Genomic DNA, 21,313 nt, shown 5'->3' with positions numbered 1-21,313 from the left:
TGTTGTTTTACTGAGGTCAGATCCTATTTAGATTGTTAATTTCGGTAACATACGTGATTATACAGGTTTTGTGCAGAGGTGTTTACTTAGTTTCCTTCTGTTTGTGTGTTTACACCTGATGCTTACATTGGAGAGAGCGTTATATCCATGGGGATAAAGCAGGCCAAGAGGTAAACAAACAAGTCGAACTCGTGAGTGTCGGCAAAGAAGAATTTTTACCAAAGATCACAAAACCTTGTTGGCGTGACGGTAAAGAAATGTGATCTTGGGAGGTAATCACCAGACTGATCAATATTTCACAGATTTGTAGATGTAAAAGGAATAGTGTTTGCTTTCGAGCCCGAAACACGATCAGTGTGCACAAGACCTGGTGCTAGTGACTGTAGCCCAAGTCAAACTAATACGCTCTTCAGGTTTACTGTGCTGAAAAAGCTCGGCAGGACAGATCCTATTTTGGCTGATATCACAATGTACATACAGTTTTAGACCTCTACCTTCCGCGTGTGCTCAACATAGTTTCCTGTAAATATTTGCTTTTGTTTGTCGGTTTACACGAGGCTGGCCCAGAAACTTAAATAACACAAACGTTATTTCCTGGGGATAACGCGAGTCCTCGGTTGCGCAAGCACCCACAGTGCATAAGTACAGAAATTGAGAACACATTTACAGGTCAAGGAAGTTACTTGCAAATTTATACATTACTGATGTAAATGAAGTAACAATGCCACAGAACATGAATCTAAGCAACTGTTAACAGCTGTATTAAAAAAAAAAAAAACCTGTCAATGATAACAGCAAAGCCTTAAGTATGGCCGCCTGCTGTGGAGCTGTTGAGCTGCATGCGTGCCTGTGGCTGGTTTTCTATCCAACAATAATCTGAGGAATCCTGCGTAATACTCAGAAACTCTGTTGCTGATTGAAGTAAGAAGAGTCTCACCAACTATTTGCAGCTAAATTGTGGACATTATTGGGATAATGTGGAGGTTTCTGGCCCTATACTACTAAACTTTGGGCCTAAAAGGCCTTGAAGATCAAACCACGCCACCCAAAGCTTCTAACAACACCACTGAGGAATCTGTCACAATGGCTCAAAGTGTGTGAATTGTTGGACCAGAAAAAGGATTTCTACAAAACTTTGCTTGAACAACAGGAAAAAAGCTTCAAGACTTGTGTACAGATCATAGTTGATTCCTCAAACAGGAGGATTGATGATCTGTCAAAGCAAGTCTATGATCTCAAAGTGAGTCTAGAAATGACTCAAAAGGATTTTGATGATTTTAAATTCTCATGTAAAACTTGGTCCAAGAACTGCAGTGGGAACTAAGGCAGATTTGGACACAATTTGCAAAAGCTTGACCTCAATCTCAGACAAGTCAGAATGTCTGGAGGACCAGTCAAGACGTCATAATATTGTTGTGGAGGGCATTATGGATTCTGGAAAAGAAAAGGTGTCTGAATCTGAAGAAAAAAATGAGGCAACTATTCAGTGAAAAACTACAACTGGATCACTTGAAAATAGAACTGGACTGGAAAGTCAACAACAGCATCAGAAAAGCCCCGAGCCATTGTAGTCAGATTTCTGCGGTTGAAGGACAAACTTTATGTTCTTATATAAAGCTAAAAACCTGAGGGGGGGGGTCTGACAAAAGCAGAAGGAACTGCTCCCAGCGATGAAGGCCGCTCGTGAGAGAGGTGACATCGCATATTTGAGATACAACAAAACTTATTGTTCATCCACCCACCCAAAACCCACCACGACAAAAGGAAGACCAATGCTCAATTTGACCAAATAACCTCCAGCATTAGCAATTTAGACAGTTCAGACAGTTCACTCATCAGTTTTACATTTTTTTACACACACTATGGATCACACACAAAAAAAAAAAATCCGATTTTATGGACCAGACCTTTAACCCCTTTGATCCTTCCATAATTTTCTTTCATCATTTGATGCATCTAATCTCTGTGGTTATTAGAATGAATCTCAGTTTAATGACCTTTGTGTTTTTATACCTCCTAATATATCTTCCACCTTCGTCTGAATACAAGAAGTCTTCCTAGCAACTACAATAGATTTATCCATTATTTATCTTCACTGAAACACACATTTTCTTTTACTGCTTTATCAGAAACATGGCTAACAGAGGTCTCTAAAGAAATCTTTGAATTACCTAAATACAATTCGGTAACACTGTGGAAGACAGAATAGATCTGGAGGCGGAGTATCTCGGTTTATATATGATGACTATGAATTTAAAATAAGGGATGATCTCTCTGAAACCATTTTGATTGATCTTGATTTGATAAGCGATGAGGGTATTTTAGGATCAATTTCAATATAAACCTCTTTAATAATAAATTAGATTCCCTCACTGGGGATTTTCTCAATACTCTTTACTGTAGTTACTTTTTTACACATATATAAATCTACATATAACATAATTGATGAACTAAAACTATCTTTGGCTGGTCATGACAATATTTCTCCATTCCTTGTTAAACAGGTTAAACAGTCAATACTGAAACCACTTCTCTATATCTTTTCTCTGTCTTTGTCTCAGGCATTGTACCAGAGGATTTAAAAGTTGCCAAAGTTATTACTCTGTTTAAAGCAGATGATCCATGTTGTTTTAATAACTATAGACCCATATCTATCTTGCTATGTTTTTCAAAAATATTAGAAAAATTATATACAAAAGGATTCTTTTTCATCTAAATTCCAATTCAATTCTTTATAAATACCAGTATGGTTTCTGGAAAAATCACTCTACTTACATGGTCTTAGTTCACCTGATTGACAAAGTTACCTGTGCACTCTAAAAAATTAATTTGCCTGCAGTATTTTCATTAACTTCTCAAAAAGGCTTTTGATACCGCTAACCATCATATATGACTGGAAAAACTGCACAAATATGATTTTCATGATACTTCATACAAATGGTTAAAAAATGATCACAGATGGAAGAGTTTGTTTGCATAAATGGTTGCTATTCCAACAAAGCTAGACTACTGTGTGGGGTTCCACAGGCGTCTATTCTTGGACCATTATTATTATTCCTCATCTATATTAATGACCTGTCAAATGTCTCAAATATCCTTTCTCCCAATAATGTTTGCCGATGACAAAACCCTGGTTCTCTCTCATTCAAATTTCAGTTCACTGATTAAGGATGCTAATGTTGGTTTAACTGCTAAGTTGCATGGTTTAGATTAAATAAACTATCTTTAAGTATTAAAAAAAAAAAAAAAAAAAAAAAAAAAAAAAAAATCTAATTTTGTCATCTTCAGTATATTCTAAGGATTCATCTAAAATTATAATAGAGTCTGTGGAGATGACTTGAGTGCCGTCTGCAAGATTTTTGGGAATCCTTGTTGATGAGAATTTGAATTGGAGATCATACGGACTGGGTTATTAGCAAAAAAAATAAAAATAAATAAATCTATTGGTATAATAAAGAAGGCTAATGATCTAGTCAGCACAAACCGTCTTCAAACTCTATATTATAATCTAATTTGTCCTTATCTTATCCTTTCTCACCCGCAGAGGTCAATTTTCAATTCGATACGGTGGTACCAAATTATGGAACAGCCTCTCCCATCTGACAAAAAAACTGTTCCTCTATTAAATGCTTGAAAAGGTGGTTAAAAAAATATTTAACTTTTGTTTCATAACTGCAATATATGCATATACACTCTCATCCATCACCATACTCATATCCTTTTGCTTTTATATTGACTTTAATGTTTTTGCTGTGATTGTTGTAACCTGTTATTTGTTTCCATTATTTTTATGTAGCGATATTATTTTGTAAACTTTGTATTTCCTATAACTACATTTTTAGCATTATCGGGTGGAGGCTTCAAATAAGCCCACTTGTTTTTTTTGCCTCTCCCTTCACTGTACTGATTTTTTTTTTAAATTCGTTTTTAATTTATGCAAACTAAATCAAATCAAAATCAAATCAAAGACACACAAAAAGCCAAACAGAATGCAAAAAGTGTTCAGTGTATACTTAAAAAAAAAAGAAAAAAAAGCACAAAACACCAACACATGAACATGAGTCTGAATGTGCCTAAGAGATAAAGTTATGGAGTTTTAATACACTTCTGAGATGAATGGGAGGAACTCCCTGCAGCCACGTTTCCAAACCTCGTTGATTCTCCCCTGAAGAGTGGAGGCTGTTAAATCAACAAAATGATGCACATGGTTTTGGATGTGATACTCTACAATCACAAGGTTTGCACACACTTTAGGCAATATAGTGCAATTTTCTTTGGTTTGGTAACTTTTGTAATTATATCGGTGCCATGGACTGAGCTTATATTCTGTCATACTCTTCAAACAGGCGTTTAACTCTACTTGTGCTGTCTCACTTTGGAAAATTATTTTCACTTTACAGCAAACATCCATCTCAGTGAGATGCATTTACAGAAACACCTTATAGAGCCAGGTTATGAATCCAAATATGCTTTGTTTGAGTTTTTATGTTTTAAGTTAATGGTATTACCCGACATCTTAATACGAGTGGTGATAGTCATAGTACTGCATGACACCGTTTCACCTGTTTGATACCGTTTTCTGGTTTGATTAAAAAAAAAAGAAAAAAAAAAGATACAAGGTCTTCCTCTAAAATTATCTTTAATAAAGAGGTCTGTGCTTCCACATATTTACAGGATAAACTGTTCCACAGATGGAAAAAAATACACTTTGAAATTCATTAAATTCTGAATAGTGAAGTTCACTTGCAAAAAGGGAAAAAAGGGAAACATTGTTTCTGCTAGATGACAAAGATTTAAAACAAGAGAGAATAGCGCGAAAGAGTCTATCTTTTGGGCCAGTTGTGTCTGAATCCTCTGTAAGAAACAAAACGACAAAATAGTTCAACGATAGGGACGTCTGATTTGCAGAGGGAAAGAAACATCTGTATAATAAATATATATTTACCTTTCTGACTTTCCAGCCAGGTACGACATACTTCTGTTTCCTGCTGCGAAGCTGTTATTTTGTCCCTTTGGAAATTTCTGTTGGATAAAAATGTTAATTCATCAAGCATTAATAATACACGTTGCTAACAATATATGTCACACAGTATTTATAAACACTATTCAATAAACAAATTACTCAACAAACATATACCTTTTTTTTATTATCATGGCCTTGTCTGTTTGGATCAAACTGCGTGTTGTCTTTTGATTTGGTACCTGTAAAAGAAAAGGAGGTTCACAGCGTAATCTTTATTAAGCACAACAACTGCAGCTCAATGAAAAGTAAGAAGTGGTTTGTCGTGTGATTAAAAAAAAAAAAAAAAAGTCAAATATGCATACCAGCAAAGACTTTGAGGTCTGACTGACTGTAGTCAAAGGGCTTGAAACTGTCTTGAGGAGGCGTCTCTGTCTTCTCGGCAGACTTCATCAGCTTCTTGCTTGGTTTGGGAGTCAACTCTCCAACCTCACTGGCAACCCTCTCTCTTTTCTTTCCTCCACCTTTTGCAGATTCCTAATAAAATTGGTCATTAATATATAATGTGTCATCATTCAAGAACTAATATTTTAATGAATATATTTGTAAATGTAGCCATTTTGTTGAACTAACAAGATAGTCCACAGTGTTGGATGACAGTTCCCAGCAACAGGACGAGTCACATGCATTATCAGACAGCTTTCCTTCTGTGATTGTTTTTATAGTTTAATATTCTGTTAAAACAGTTTTTTTTACGGTGCTTCATTAAATGGCATGATGGAAAAAGAAATCAAGGAAGTCTTTACATTAAAAAAAAAAAAAAAAAATTAAAAAAATGATAAAGACACTGACTAGACACCTTTGATTTGAAACAATATGTTGCATTTTAAAACAAGTATCTAAAAATGTTGTACAGTGCTTGAATAAATTTACTAAGTAATGTTGCACCACTGCTCAAGTCAACATTACATTGACGGAGTGGCAATGAAACGGTCAGATGCTGAAAACAAAGACTTTGCTGCCACCTATAGTTGAACTTTTAATTTTGCTCCACTTTCTGCAACATGACTGAATCCAACAGGCCACACACTGTTTGGTGTCATGGGACAAAAGGAAACGATATCATTTGTTAACCTGGATGCAACAGTGCAACAATACCAAAGTGTATTCATTTCACAAAAGAAAAAACAATGTGTGTTGTAGTTATAACTAAAGTACGAGAAAAGAACTTAAAATTATGAGATAATTACAAGATATAAATCTCATGATCAGAATTTCACAATTTATATCTGAAAATGACAAGAATTACTGCCTGCTGTCTGCCTCCATCAACCAGGCGAGTTACAGTTTACATCCATGCCCGTCTAGACTCGTATATGCAGAAAGGATTTTGAAAAAAAATTGTCCAATAAAGTTGTTACCATGACAACAGCCGATGTTTCAAATGCAGATATTGCTGAAAAGAAGCAACAAATTCTAAAACACGGATGCTTCACACACCTTCAACCTGACGGCACAGGAGATCTCTACAATCAGCACAGTTTCAAGGTGGCCACATGAGATTAGTGTCACTAATTCAGCATCCGACCATATGTGAAATATGATGACAATCCTATGCGACCATATGAGTTATGGTGTTGAATAAAGTTATAAACACCTAGAAAAGTGTTTTTTCAGAATATTTTGATGTTACAGTGAAGTTGACCTTTTGGATATAAGGCACCGTCACTCCATCCTTTTGTCCTATTAGACACGCGTGTAAAATTCTGTCATACTCGGTGTATGGATTCTTGACTTATAAAGTTATAAACATGGTTTGTGAGGTGACAGTGACCTCTGACCTCCCTAATCTAATCACTTCATTCCAGAGTCCGAGTGAATTTTTGACATATCACATTCACGCTCATTGGATGAACGTACAAACATAATGCCTCCCGCACTTAGATGTCAGCACTTAGTCATAAGGACATCAATAAAAGATCTCCACTCAGGTAAAAAGGTTAAAGTGGTTATGAGTCATCACTATATTGGAAAGGACAAGCCTGGTGGCCAAACCAAATATTGGCTTCAATATGAGTTTTTTTTCCAACAAAGTATTTTGGAATTATTTTTATATTAAAAGTCTTCACTTATGTAAACAGATGTAAACGTTTACAGTAACAGGACGGCTACCAATGTCGTGGCTAAAGTGAGTTGGACTGTGGGCTGCCGTACGAGATTCATTTTCAGCCCACAACACATACATTTACATTGTAACTCAAAATATTTGAATTTCATTTTTTTTTTTTCACATTTCAAATGTTTTTTTATGTGCCAAGTTAAAATGTGGAGTCCTACATTTCTATCCTCAGCCAACACATTCGCTTTATTTGACTCGATGACAAATAATCCGTTTTTTCAGGCAACTGTTGGTGAACAAGACACAGAGAAAAGAGAAAACCAGAGCTGGTGGAGCCCAGTCAGAGCACACCACTCATAATATCAGTGCAGTGGGAGCTTTGGAAGACCACAAAGCTTTCTTTTAATCTGTAATTAGACAAGAAGCCCTCGCTGCCAAAGCGCCGGCTGAAACTGACAGTTAGCCGGAACAGCCATTCTGTTGGCAGGTTGACGACCGTTACCTTCAAGTGCTGCTGCCAACATTTCTGACTGTGATGCATGTGACCAGACGGTGCCAGCGTGATTATTTGAAGGCGCCATTTCAGCAGGGGAACCAAGTTCTCGCTGAAGCAATCATCACACAATGGATTACTGTGGTGCACGCCATTACTGTGTACTCTAGCGAATGATGGCTCGAGCCTCAGACAGAGAAAGGCAGAGGGGAAGTGGTCCTACTGGCAGAGACGGCAGCGAGAGTCAAAGAGTGGTGGACCAGTGTTTCTATTGTCCCGCCTCGTGGACAAGACTAAACGCTGAGACTTTTGTCAGAGTATTTAAAACACCATGCGGTGGATAGAGTTTGTACGAGAAAACTAATCGGGTCCCCAGTGAAGCCCACCCCCGGAGACGGATACAACAGGAAGTGAGTTTTTGGGCAGAAAGTAGCTGTCGTTGCTCCCCAGGAGGAAAGAAAAGCGTTTGATGAGTACAGGACATGTCTCCAATGCTCCAGTCCCACGCTGTGCCCCCTGCTTCCCCAGGCGCATCATGTGACAGATATAAATATGAAAAGGCCACTATCGGGCCGGCGCAGGGGACTGACACAACAGTTCACTCGCTTGTGAGTCACCGTATTTATGTGCAGTGAAACCAACTTGCATCTTCAGAAAATGGGGGGCACTGCAGAGGTTTAAACTGGCTATTAATGTGCTATCTTTAGTATGCTGTGCCAGGCTCTTAGGTGAATATATTCCCGCTTTTCATGAAATCTGTACTTCCCGACAGGGACATCAACAGTGAAGTTGACAAGAGTTCAAAGCCTACCTGAGGTGGAAAAGAGGAAATTAAGGAACGCGAGAGCAAATGACTCACCGCTGCTTGTTGGCGAACAGTGGCGACGTTCTGGAGAGACTCTTGGTAGCTCTGTTTAGCCTTGTTTCTTTCCTCTGTGGAAATCAACATCAAAAGTGAGGAACGTTACTTAAAAGAGTGTTAATGTAGAGCAAATGAAACCGCACTACCTGACACTTTTTTCGCCTGTTCCTTAGCTTCGTGCTTGGCTTTCTTCTTGGCCTCCAACTCCTTCTGTTGCTGTTCAATACTCTGCAGTTTCCATCTTTTACTAATCTGTCACAGGGAGGAAGATATAAACGGAGAGGTCACATCAAATAAGTCTGAATACAGATCAGTGAATCAGTGAGCTCTATAATTACCTCAAATATTTTTGAAAACGGGTCAAACTTGGCATTCTTGTTGACGTGAACATCGCTGGAGGGTAAGTACTGAAATACCAAAGGAAGATGAATGTATAAAGTCTATCAAGGTTAGGAAATCGCAAACAGTGCTGAGGGTTAATTGCTGGTCACCTCTTACCATTCTGAAAGGATTTTCAAAAGATTCATTGATACGTCTGGCTTTCATCAGAGCCACGGAGACGGACTCTTGGTCAATCTTTGTTTCCACCTCCTTCAAAAAGTTAAGCAGAGCTCACATTGTGAATCACACTTGCACACAAATTGTCTGGTGGAATCGAGGCAACTGAATGTCAATATCTACCTGAAACACGGTGATTTTAGCTGGCGCTGTGAGGCCGCTTGTTTTCTGTACATCAATGTCCATCTCGTGCTCATCCTCGGTGAAGAGCACCCCTTGTTTCACCGGTACTTCTGGGAATGATTAAATACATCAACATGAGGCCTGATTGGCAAAATCTTTTGTCACCTGTTAAGATGCACCACGTAAATGAGTATCAAAGCTTACCATCGGGGGATAAGAGGGGGAGGTCGCTCTCGGAGACTCTGGATGTATCATGAGGACCAAACAATGCAACATCTGGCTGAAAAAATGATACAAGATCACATTAGTTTGACATCTGTCGTGGTTTCTTCCGCTCTTAAAATAAAAAACTGTTCCATATTACATTTGGTTTAAACAAACCTTTTTAATGGGCGTGAGTCCTTTCTTCTTCTGAGCTGCAATCTCAGCCTACATGAAGAGGAGAAAACATTGTAGTATTTGACTAACTTGGATAACAACTGAAAAACACAAACACAGTGAATAAACTGTAGACACCCCCCCCCCCCCCGCTGCAGTCCATCTCTCCTCACCTTCAGGAGAGGCATTTCCCTGGCCTGCTGCACTAACAAGTGGAGCTCATTGACCTGCTGCCTCACCAGTGGGGGCACAGGGTTACAGCAGGCAATGATGCCCTGAGGCTCTCTGAGAAGGTAAAGGCAAAAACATGGTACTGAAGGTCATGAATAAAAACACCACATTCATGTGCACCAAGTGAGAAAGAACACACACCGAAAATGCATTAAAATTCAGCGGGAAATCTAAGCAACTTACTTGGGCAGCTCCTCAGATATTTTGCTCATCATATGGGTGGGGAGGACAAATCTAAAAGCACACGAGTAAAACTATATTAAATAGTGTATAGGAACATGTCAAATGACCTTGAAAAATCACGTCAGTTGCAAAAATTAGGCTGGACAGGAACTATAAATATGAACACGGCGGTAGCAGATTTAACAAGTAGCAAGTCCATCCATTTCCAAGCAGCCTACCCAGTGCTTTCATCTTCCTGCCTGGCCAGCTTGTCCCTCCAGGCAAACAGCAGTCTGAAGGCAGTGAGCTGCTGGGTGTTAAAAGACTTTTTCTGCTTCCTCTGCAGCTCCAAATACGACTCCTCTGTGAATATAGGCTTCGCGTATTTCTGTTTGGAAAGGGTGGGAGGCACATGGCGAGTCGTGACAAATGTCAGAAAATGGTGTGGAAATGTACAAAGTTCAGTGAAGTAAAGAACCTATGGTACTATTTGAATTGAGGGGGACCATTAAGGCTGATTTTTAAGTGTCACTTTAATCTTCACGATGTGTGAAAGTGAGACTCGGGCACACCTTTAGGGAAATGTCCTTGCTCTTGTTCCAGACGGTCTGCAGCAGGCCCGTCTGCCCATGGTTGAAGTCCATCAGCTGCGCCCTCACACAGTCGTAGATGTAAAGGAGGTAGTGGGTGTCTGTACGGGCATACTGCACCATCTCGTCCGGTAAGGGGCTACAACGCACGGGAAGGAGGAATAGTGTTTATTTCAGCTCCGTTTTTTAAAAGCAATGTAACAAAACAAAACAAAAAACTGAAAACCATGTCTGATTCTCCAGTTAAAGAGATTAAAAGAAACCACCACCCAACTAACACGATCAAATTAAGCATCCAAAGAGCCTGTTATCAACATACCGAATCCTCCAGTCAGCCAGCTGGTAACGTTTGTCTGAGTCCACGTTGCAGAAGTGTTTGAGCAAGTGGTCGAGGGAATGTCTGGCCAGGTTGAGAGCTCTGCTTGCCTGATGCGTGTCAAACAGGTTGACAACATACAAGCCCAAGTCCCTCTGGAGCCACTCAATGTCAGAATCAGCACCGTGAAATACCTGAGAACAAGGAATAAAGCACATTCAGCTGAAAACCTCTCGGCAGAGGGACCAGCTTATTTCATAAAAAAACAAAAACAAACTGTAATTTGACTCATTTGGACCACAAATATGAAAAACTGGGGGAGGAGGAGGGTGGGGGGGCACCATGTGACATTTTACCATTTGGATCATTTATGCATGCCCACGCACCACACTTTTTCACAGGGTGTGAGTCATGGCGGCTCCCACACACACCACAGGACGCCCGCCAACTTTATCAAACATGTTTGAAAATTAAAGGACTTTGAGAAACCTCGAAGAAATTCAGGCTCAGAGGTTTTTATCTTAAACTTAAATTGCTACGTTAGTGGGGACTTTCTTCTTTATGCTGCAGTCTAATTTCAATAGGAGAACATCATATGAAGAATTAACCACATCCCTTCACTTGAGATTAATTTAAGTCTTGATTCATTACTGAGATTTGGGAATGTGACACAGCTTTACAACACAGACAAGTGGTTTGACAGCTTCTCTTTAAATATTCTCAGTTTAATTATCTAAGCCACTAATTTGGAAGTAAAACCCAAAGCAAATGAACTGTGCACACAACTACTTTATGTCAAGTGGGTAAAATTTGAAACGGGAAGCAAGATTTTTTTAGAACTGACAGTCGTAACTAACATTCATTTTAATGTCTTGTTTTGCACAGGTAACTTAGTATGATGTATGCTTATGCAAAATATGTGGTGTGGTTGCTGTTTGCATTCAGTTACAAAGCTGCATCTTGACATCATCATGAAGGTTTTGATGAAAAACATGGCTACACGATGTTAAAAAAAAAAAAATTCTGACTGTGCGGTTACCCGGCACCCAAGAAACAAAATCAGATCAGACGTGTAATCTTCTCGTTCCTTTTGACAACCGGAGTCATAGAAGATGACACAGCTAGAAATGATGTGTGGAGCAGGTCCATTACCTTGACAATAGCCGGGTCAGTGAATGCCTCGTTCAGGATGTACATCTCGTTGCGGAGCTCCAAGGTGTCCATGATGAAGTCCTCGTCTCTGGTGGAGATCTGCATCAGGCAGGTGAGGCCGAGGAAACTCCTGTAGGAATGGTGCTGCGGTGGAGAACAAAGAGTTAACAAACCAGCTAAACAACAGCCTCAAAAATGATCAAAGCATCACATTAATACATTTCTGATAGAGGCCTCTTGTATTTGCACTGTTTTTATTGGATCAAATTACATATTTGATCTTTGTACCTCAAGGTCCACTGCAAACTCAGACAGTTTGCACAGCTTCTCATTGAGAGCCACCAGATCCTCCAGTGTGTCGATGAAGGTGAACTTTGTCTCATCCATTGGTTTGTACAGCTGAAATTAATTAAGACTAACAGATCAGACAGGAGCCTAACAAACAATGACAGGATGATATCATAGTATCATTATATCACTATATTACCTGAGGCTCACACTTAGACAGGAGGTTTTCTGCTATTGAGAGATGGTCCAGTTCATATTGGTATGGATGTGCGAACCTACATGGATCAAAATCCTTTAAGTTTTGATGGAAAATGAATATTACAAAAATATGTCAATATTATACAAGAGACAAGTCTTACATGTCTTCCACATGTTCCTGAGTTCTTTGCTGGTGAATGAAGTCAGCGAGGGCGGCTGGGACATCGAGATCCTCAGGCCTCTCTTTACGTATTTGTTTGTTGGTGAAATCTGGAGAGCGAGAGAGCAAATGAGTTAAACATGTTACAGAGTTCAGACAGAATTAATGTAATAATTTTCTTTTTTAAAAAACAGAGAAAAATCTGTCTTACAAGATGGAAGTGGTTTTGTTGCATTGGGCTTGATGAAGATCTTGGGAATAAAAGGTGTGTTGCTGTTGTCAACTTTTTCCCTGAATTTCAGCTGAGGCCTCGCAACATTCTTGGCGTGGAGCAGTCGGAATGTCTCGGAGCGACTGCCAGAACCAGAACCCTGATCAATTAAAAGAAAAAAAAAACATTTTTAACCCAAAAGTGTGAAGCACTGATATGAATATTTATCAGGTGCTTCAAAAACTTTTTTAGTGCTTTAAGAAATTGAATTCCAAGATTGGCAGATCATGTTTCAGCTTGAATGCGGTCCATAACAGATGCTGGCATCTGCAGTGTAAGAGCTGCGAGGTTAATTAACCGACCTTGCGATTCCAGCTAGAAACGACAATTTTTGGAGGCTGAAACCCTGCAGGCATGACAGGCTGCTGGCTCCTGTTCACCCCATCAGCTTCATCAAGAAGAATCCCCTGTAAATCAGAAAGGAGGGCTTGGTTGGTTTGCAAAGACTTGTCGTGAAGGAACTTGTTTGACACCAAAGCTGCAGGTCATACCGCTCTTTCGAGGATAACATCATTGGAGTCAACGACCAAGTCGAACCTCTCCTCGAGCCCTGTCAGCTTGTTCCGGTCTCTCATGTGAGATCTGCAGCCGTGGTGCTGCATTATCTGACTCATGCTGACACAGAGACGCAAAGAAAATAATTGATTTCTTTTATTGATACACAGCAAGGAACCAGGTACTCAGCGAACCAACATCTGTTTGCGTGGCAAAGGCTCAGACAAACTTGACTTTATTCCTGCAAAATTGCAATGCACTCACTGAGTATCAAACAGATTATAGGAGCAATGTTGCAGTGTACATTCGGCTGGTGTCTTGTCTACATTCAACAAACGTGAACTTTACAGGGTGGTGGAAATATTTGCAAAGATGATAAAAGCCTGGCTGAGCCTTAACCCAAGAGAAACAAAAAACATACATACTACAGGACTCACCAGAGCAACAGCTTATCTCCTTGACTTTCGCAGAACTCCTGGAAGCCCGGGAAGCTCCGATAGAAGTCATAATCATCTCCAGTTTGAGGTAAGCCAGCGGATGCTTTGGTGGCTGATAATACAGCACCCAGTCCATACTGCAGGGGAGAGACAGGCCGAGTCGTTAGTCAAACCTTTTACAATCAGATCAAATGGGAGTACAATTAAAAGTTTAGGGCAGGGAAACACTGATATACTTATCTTAGTTTATGTCATATTTGAGTTTTGTCTTGTTGATTTCACATACATGTAATGCTTAAATGATTAGCTTATATTTTTCAAAAGAATAACTGAATATGTGCAAATAACATGTTTGATAATGACTTAATCATACAAAACAGCATCCCATTATGCTGAAGACAAATTCTAATATATACACATGTATATATAAATAAATGTAAATATATATATATTATATACACACACACATATATATAGATATGTGTGTATATGCACACACACATACACACATATACACATATACACATATACACACATATATATATATATGTGGACATTGGCTAACTTTGTCACATTCCCACATCCTTACATCTCAGCCCGCTCCCTCCACTCGGCTTGTTTCTCCTCACTGATCTAAACGCTCAACAAAATCACGACTGTTTGCTGTCCTGACTCCTAAATGGTGTAATGAGTTCCCCACCGACATCAGAAACTCTGTACATTTTCCGCCGCAAACTAAAAACACACCTCTTCAGACTTTACCTTGAACAGGAGAACTTAAAACGCATCTTACTGATAACACCTTGTAGTTTGGCTTTCTTGAAGAAATTGTATTTTCTTGATTCCTGTTGTTCTGGGTTTTGTACCCTCGTGGTTGAAATGCACTGATTGTAAGTCGCTTTGGATAAAAGCGTCAGCTAAATGAAATGAAATGTAATTTGATGGCTCACTTATGGAGCTAAGTTAAGTAGCTTCGCGCTAGGTCAGCTATTCAAATCAGCCCAACAAGAAATAAACATCCAGCTGCAGACTGCCACATCCTTAAGCTAGCTACCTTTACACTTTAAAAAAAAAAATACACGTTAAATAAAATCTTGTCTCAACAGTTAAGAGTAATTTCTACCAACAACAAAAAAAAAACCGATCTCAGGGTGGCGAAGTTACAGCTAGTGGCCAACAGGCTAATCCACGTTGCCCACCTGAGTGCTCGCGTCAACTGTGTCGAGCTTCACTTACTTTGACGAAGGCGTCCACGTCTTTAAAACCGGGACACAGCTCGTTTTGTTCCTCGTCGTTGGTTTCTGAACTGCTGTCTTGACGGCCACTGTTGGTGGAGTCGCTTCTCTTCGCAGACTTCATCTTCTAGCTCGGTGATATGTACATGTGTGCGACAGGAAATAGCTCAATGTTTTCTTCGCAGCCGCTGAGAAGGAAGCGCAGGCGCAGACAGCGCCATCTAACGCCGCGGAGTGGAAAGGCCGCAGAAGGGCGGCAGATATTTACGGAGTTTGTTTTGGATATATTTCTTATTGACCATTGGTGAGATATTATAATTTATACCTTTAGCTTGCTACAGTTTGTTCCTGAAATGCATCACTTTTGTTTGAAATACCTGCAGTATTTTCGGTTGCCTTTATATTAACGTTGACTAATATCAGATATATATCAATATCATTATATCTGAATCAACACTGGCTATGAATTCTGTCATCTTAATACTGCATTACCAAGCTATGGTCGTCTGTGTACCCACTCAATGCACTGACACTGCAGACACAGTCCTATGTTCTGCCTCACCCCATCCAGCCTGACCACAGTGATGCACCAGCATGTTGGTACCATCAGGGGGCAGTGTTGACATTTGCAATCTGCAGCAGCAACCGTACAGCATCTGCTGCGTTGGGAGAAGTAATGTACACCAATCATGTCTTAGCCAACAAGAGATGTCTATATCCTATCTGAATCCAAAGCAATATGCAGTATTGAGGTAAAGATGCATCAGCTGTGGGTATACTGATCATAATACATTTCCTTTGGTGTCTGGTGCAGAAAGACTTTACAAAGGCCCAGTTTTGTGATTCGGTGGTCAATAGCATGTGAAGTGCAATGGTCAAAGTATTGACACACCAGCTCATTATGGATGATCTGTGGTGTGTCGGAAGAAACCTCTCTTTTCTTCACTTCCCTTTCCTATTGATCTCTTCACAGGGTCCTCTCCCTCTTATTATCTTAAAAGCATCTCTGCAACACTGGTTCAATCAATATTTCACAGTAGCTTTCCGTGTCATTCGCTTGTTTTAGAGGAAGGCATCCGAACTTCAGCAGATACACGCTCTAAAAATCCAAACAAGATGAATCCGTATTCTTTGGAAAAGCTACAGAACAAAGCTTGTGTATCTCATGTGATGTTAGTATTCAAAACATTTTAACATCAATGATGATAAGGCTTATTATATTATATAATACAATTAGTATATGCTGCAAAACCCTTTTTGGATGTGTTCTTTATCCACTGAACAGGACATTACTGCTGCCATTTACTCCCATTTATATGCTTTTTCATAATATTATGCATTTTATAGCTTTGATGGTGCCCCAAGGCACCACTCAAATTCTTCCTGCAGTAAAAGACACTAAAACTGCTGATGCTGAAAATGACACCATCCCACACATAATTCAAAAAAAAGAGGAAAAAAACTCCAAGACAAAATCCTCAGTGAATTGTTTTTATTAACTCCCTCATTTAGAAAACACAGATGCACCAAACGATATCATACATGCACGGCTTCAGCATATCAAGATCAGCTGATGACTTTTCAATGTGAAAACATTACTGCCACGATCTCACGGAGATCACCTGGACATTAAAATACTGAGGAGTCACAACAGAAAGGCCAAGCGTTGTCACCCAGAGCTCCAATTGTCAACCTTTACGGAATTACAAATTGAAGGAAACCTATTTATTTTCTGATCAATTTTGCCTTTTCTGAAAATTGTGAAGCTGTATTGGTATAAAAAAAAAAGAAGACAAAAAGTAGTGATAGATGGCACTTTTTGTATTATCCACTGTGCACTGGCCAACTACCTTGTAACAGGTAGTGTTTGTGTCACTGCACCAAAAAGGCTGTGTGTGATAGCAGCTGCTTGGAAATGTTTCTCTCTGCTCATGTATTTTTCAGACTCTGGGCTTGACTGAGAATCACAATTGGAAGTAGGACACCACAGTTTGGTCTCCCAACAGGGGGTTGTTGCTTCAAGTCACAACAAAATACATACAGTATGTAGTTATACTGTATGAAATAGATACGAGATTTCAGTGAACTGGCTTTACAATTACAATGGCTCTTCATTGTTATTTCAAAACAACACTTGACCTTTGTGCAGAATTTTTGGAAGAAAAAAAACCCAGGAACCATATCAACATTAAAAAAGAGAAAATCAAAGTCAAAACATCTCCACAGTACTGATACATTACAAAACAAAGAGGCTGGCAATGCTTTCTGTGTAGCCAAAAACACAAGTTCATGAACTGTGTAATCCTGTCTTTTCTTTTTTTCTTAGTTCATGTAATCAATAAATCAGCCAGAAAGATGCATTTCCTGTGTAAACATCTGATAACCATGACGATCTGTGATGAAAGAATGAATACAGATTAACCACACAAAAAGCCACAAAAACAAGAAAACAGGATTCAAAGACAGCTCTCAGTTAGTTATCAACACTTGTCGGGGGAAGAAGAAAACCCTTTTTGTCTTCGTGTTTATTACGAGCTTTTCTCCAGCAAGATGCACCTGTCGTGGCTTTGGATTCAGGAGCTTATTTTTTCTCCAAACTGTTCCTTTGCTCAAGTAATCCACGGTACAAAAAAAAAACCCCAGACATTTGTACTCCTCCCTTGGTCAAACTCATTTTTTTCTACCTCCCATATTGACCTTGTACTAATATATTTTAATGTCCGCAATGCTTCAGCTGGCTGGAGTCTTGGACCACAGTTAAGTACAAAAAATGACTTTAAAGTATTTCTTCTCCAAATAGCAGAATGGTCTTCTTGAGAACACTTGTCCATGACACCGTAGGCTAAGGTAATAACCATCCCGTGCACACACACCCTTCCTAGTGTCATCTTGATGGGATTGTCCTAATTTAGACTTCCCTAAATCCTGATATATTAGTCTTGTGTGGGTGTCATTAGTGCCATTACTCCTATGCCCTTTTCCCACAGAAACCCCTCAGGCCTGCTCTAATTTATTAAGATGTTTTAATGTCTGCTAAATCATGGCACATATCAGGTTTTCCATTCATCAAGTCAGACGGTTAAATAGACCCTTGTGTTCTGTGCTGACACATTTCTGATCTATCCTCTCCTGCCATTTCAGAGCAGTTGAAAGATAGAGTGAAGCAGGTCTGAATACCTGAGCAGCGGGGGTTTGCAGAAATACATAAATAAACAATGACAACACATAGCACATAAAAAAAAGCCAATACAACTGACAACAAAGGACAGATTCACAATGTATTAAAACCCAGCTGACCATACAATTAGCCAAATAATGTCTAAGCTGGTGGGTAGATTTCAATTATTATCAGACTGGCACAATTGGCAGCGCTTTAAACCTCCTGTCCCAACTGTAATGGCTGATGATGCACATTGACTGGCACTGGCTGTGCGTTGCACAGATGGATGTACACTGGGGATGCAAGTACTGATTAGTTTCACTACTGATGAATCAGTCAGTTGTATTTCCTATTTGTCGCATAGAAAGCAGTGAAAAATGCACATGACTATTTCCCCGAGCTCGAGGTGACATTTTCAGATTGTTATTTTGTCTGATTTACAGTTGCAACACCCAAACATTTTGAGGTTTTTTTAATTGTAGATTCTGATTAGTTAGCAGGTATCCCTTTGTTTGTTATTTGTGTTTGTTTAAACTGGTTTGACAAAATAAGCTTAACTCAAGCGGTATTCTGGAGCTTCTAACCACAACACTTAATTAAAGAGCAGTTGGGAAATCCCCTTTTTAATTTTGTTATTGATAGATCAAAGAATCTATACCACCCTCCTCTGTACATTAACTATGGAGCCACTGCCAGGTTACACGGTAAAAAAAACACATTTTGTACGACATGTGCACCCTGGTTGAAAGGCAAAAATGTTTAAAGCCGTCAAGAGTGTGGGGTGAAATATTGTTTAAATATGGCACATATTGTCAGTCTTTCACTGAAGACATTGTTTCACTCGGTTGTAAACAAAGAAAAGAGTTTGAGGAAAAAATTCAAACCAGGTTTACTTTCTCACCTCCACATGCCCGGCAAGTCACAGTGCGAAGTGGGTGTGAAGTGTGTGTTGAATTGTCAGCTTCGGATAATTTAGAGAAAGTGGTGGGAACAGCACCCCTAATACTGATGCTGGAAAGGTCTTACAACCACTTCTAGTACACAACCAAGTTAGAAGCTGCTGGAAGTTGTATTTGTGAATTTTGGACAAAGTCAAGCGAGCTGTTTCTCCCCACGTTTAATGTTAATGCTAAGCTAAGCTAATTGACTCCCCGCTCCGGCCCCATTAACATGCAGACATTAGAGTTGCATCAATCTTCTCTTTGAACTCGGCAAGAGAGTGCGTTACTCCCAAAAACGTGGACTCATCCTTTAAAATGGGATTTTAGAACTGGGAAGGATCTGAACTCTCCTGTAGCCTGATAATCAGACTGAATAGCGTTTTGTTTTCACTTCATGCACTGGAAGGTCAGTAACAAGCCTAAAACATTCAGCCCAGCCTTGTGAAAGGCACCCATCCCTCAGATCAGCTGTTTGGTGCCACGTTGCCTAGCAACGCAAGCAGCAGGGATTTCAAGATACAGAAAGTTTGTCATGATATTACTCTAAAAACTGGAAAGTGAGATAAAAACGATATATCCGACCTTATTTTGATTTCCTATATTCGATTGTTGGCAAAGCGGGATAAGAGTTGGATTTAATGAAGGTTAACAGATTGTAATGCAGCGTACACCTTGTTATGTATTACACTTTAAAATTTAAAACGGAGAGAAGCAACAAATTGTCCCATTGAGATGCTGGAACCAGTGAATATTTGGCATTTTTTTTCCTTGATACGTGACTTAAATGATTTCTGTTAATAATAAATCATTTTTTAGTTGATTATTTCGGCGCTAGAGTTGGGAAAATGAAATACAGTGGCAGCTGTACACCTCTGCCACTACTACCGTATGCAGGCAAATGTAATCTCGGTGAATGCAGTGGAAATCCAATCCACCAATCAGCGGGCTATTACAATAACTAGTCTGAGGCATTAAAACCTTTAGGAGCCTTCATGGTACATTCAGCTCTACACAATCAAATGATAAAAAGTAAATGGCTATGAGGTGTTTTATGAGTTTCATCTGGGACACAACCACCTTTTAATGGCGCACGTAAAGACGGAAATGGCTGCAGTATGTTCCGAAACACAAAGTATCTCTGACCAGTGTCTATAAGCGACGCCGTTACAAGAATCTCCAAAGGCACGGGCGAGGGTGAATGAACGCGTTCCTACTCTATAATTTTGTTGTGAAGAGGAAAACTGAAAATTCAGAAATAATAATAATAATAATTTCATCAGGGCCCTACCCAAGGTACACTGAGACCTTAAAAATAAGAAACAGTGAGGAAAGCATTAGGCTATCTTAGCAACAACAACAAGAAGGCTGAAACCACTTTGGCACATGAATGGAAGTAAGGCATCAGTATCATTCTAGAGTCAAAAAAAGAGTTGAAATGGTGCATTGTTCACAACCGGCAAAAATGCCAAAATAGACCCATGTTTACAAAATAAAATAATGCAAGCGTTTACTGATAACAACTGTCTGACAGCACGCTCCACTCTTGCGCTGCATAATAAAATAACACAAAACAATATGTGGTAATTTCTTTAAAAAAAGAGAGAGACAAAACTCGGCCACTTTCACAAATTAAAGGAAATAAAATACCAATACTGAATGTTGAAAAACAGAAGTTTGTCATTTTGTCACAACGTTGACCTGAATGTAGATATTGCGATGGTGAGGAGCAGGGAGAGAGGAGGGATGTCAACACTCTGGGCCCTGGAGCCGCGGGCACTCATACCTGCAACACACACACACACACACACACACACACACACACACACACACACACACACACACACACACACACACAAAACACATTAAAGCACCAACACTTCAGCTGACATCCTTCGAAAATACAGAGTTGTAATTTTAACTTAAAGCTCTTTGCGGTATAAACTGTGTACTCAACCAAAAACAGATAAGTAAATAATGTTTTGGCTGAAAATAAGATACTTTTTAAAACATTAAATATGCATATTGATATTTCACAGGGGAACTGAAACTGTAGTAAAAACTAATTTACGTCTTGACTTTTCACTGCGCTTGGAAGTAATAAATGTATTCAGGGAATTGGGTGGTAAGAAACCAGGACCGTGATGCTGCTTGCGCTCACTGCTGGTTTCTCATGACATGATATAC

The 21,313-nt window shown here is 39.4% G+C and overlaps 3 protein-coding genes across 6 annotated transcripts in view; 1 reads left to right on the top strand and 2 right to left on the bottom strand.

The window, feature by feature from the left end:
* The window catches only part of cntn3a.1 (contactin 3a, tandem duplicate 1), a 285,629-nt gene that overhangs the window by 51,081 nt on the left and 213,235 nt on the right, over positions 1 to 21,313 (top strand). The window lies entirely within an intron of this gene.
* On the bottom strand, positions 4,623 to 15,198 carry exosc10 (exosome component 10). The gene is made up of 25 exons (XM_069141154.1): positions 15,030 to 15,198; positions 13,794 to 13,930; positions 13,353 to 13,476; positions 13,164 to 13,268; positions 12,802 to 12,961; positions 12,592 to 12,700; positions 12,432 to 12,507; positions 12,233 to 12,343; positions 11,945 to 12,088; positions 10,796 to 10,986; positions 10,459 to 10,615; positions 10,126 to 10,274; positions 9,908 to 9,958; positions 9,667 to 9,778; positions 9,497 to 9,544; positions 9,320 to 9,395; positions 9,116 to 9,225; positions 8,933 to 9,025; positions 8,773 to 8,841; positions 8,581 to 8,686; positions 8,432 to 8,505; positions 5,326 to 5,497; positions 5,138 to 5,202; positions 4,946 to 5,022; positions 4,623 to 4,854 (listed from the first exon to the last, which is right to left on the bottom strand). The coding sequence occupies exons 1-25, from the start codon at positions 15,150 to 15,152 to the stop codon at positions 4,824 to 4,826; spliced, it is 2,670 nt and encodes an 889-aa protein (XP_068997255.1). The 5' UTR covers positions 15,153 to 15,198; the 3' UTR covers positions 4,623 to 4,823.
* Positions 16,506 to 21,313, bottom strand: part of cntn3a.2 (contactin 3a, tandem duplicate 2) — a 35,337-nt gene continuing 30,529 nt past the window's right edge. For all 4 annotated transcript variants that reach the window (XM_069140387.1, XM_069140389.1, XM_069140388.1 and 1 more), the window contains exon 23: positions 16,506 to 20,912. In XM_069140387.1, coding sequence (XP_068996488.1) covers positions 20,815 to 20,912 — 98 coding nt within the window. In that variant the 3' untranslated portion in view covers positions 16,506 to 20,814. The remainder of the gene's footprint in view (positions 20,913 to 21,313) is intronic.

Source organism: Embiotoca jacksoni, unplaced genomic scaffold, assembly GCF_022577435.1.
Source record: "Embiotoca jacksoni isolate LCO1_2020_lvr unplaced genomic scaffold, fEmbJac1.0.p SCAF_9, whole genome shotgun sequence".
In the NCBI taxonomy this organism is placed as follows: domain Eukaryota; kingdom Metazoa; phylum Chordata; class Actinopteri; family Embiotocidae; genus Embiotoca; species Embiotoca jacksoni.
This window is presented reverse-complemented; position numbering and strand designations above follow the sequence as displayed.

What these genes read in the sequence shown, in the direction of transcription:
- exosc10 (XM_069141154.1), bottom strand. Translation starts at nt 15,152, where the DNA reads ATGAAGTCTGCGAAGAGAAGCGACTCCACCAACAGTGGCCGTCAAGAC. An exon ending in GCAAGGACATTTCCCTAAAG is followed by an intron (nt 10,275 to 10,458) that starts GTGTGCCCGAGT and finishes CTTTCCAAACAG; the next exon opens with AAATACGCGAAGCCTATATT. An exon ending in AGACCTCAAAGTCTTTGCTG is followed by an intron (nt 5,203 to 5,325) that starts GTATGCATATTT and finishes TTTCTTTTACAG; the next exon opens with GTACCAAATCAAAAGACAAC.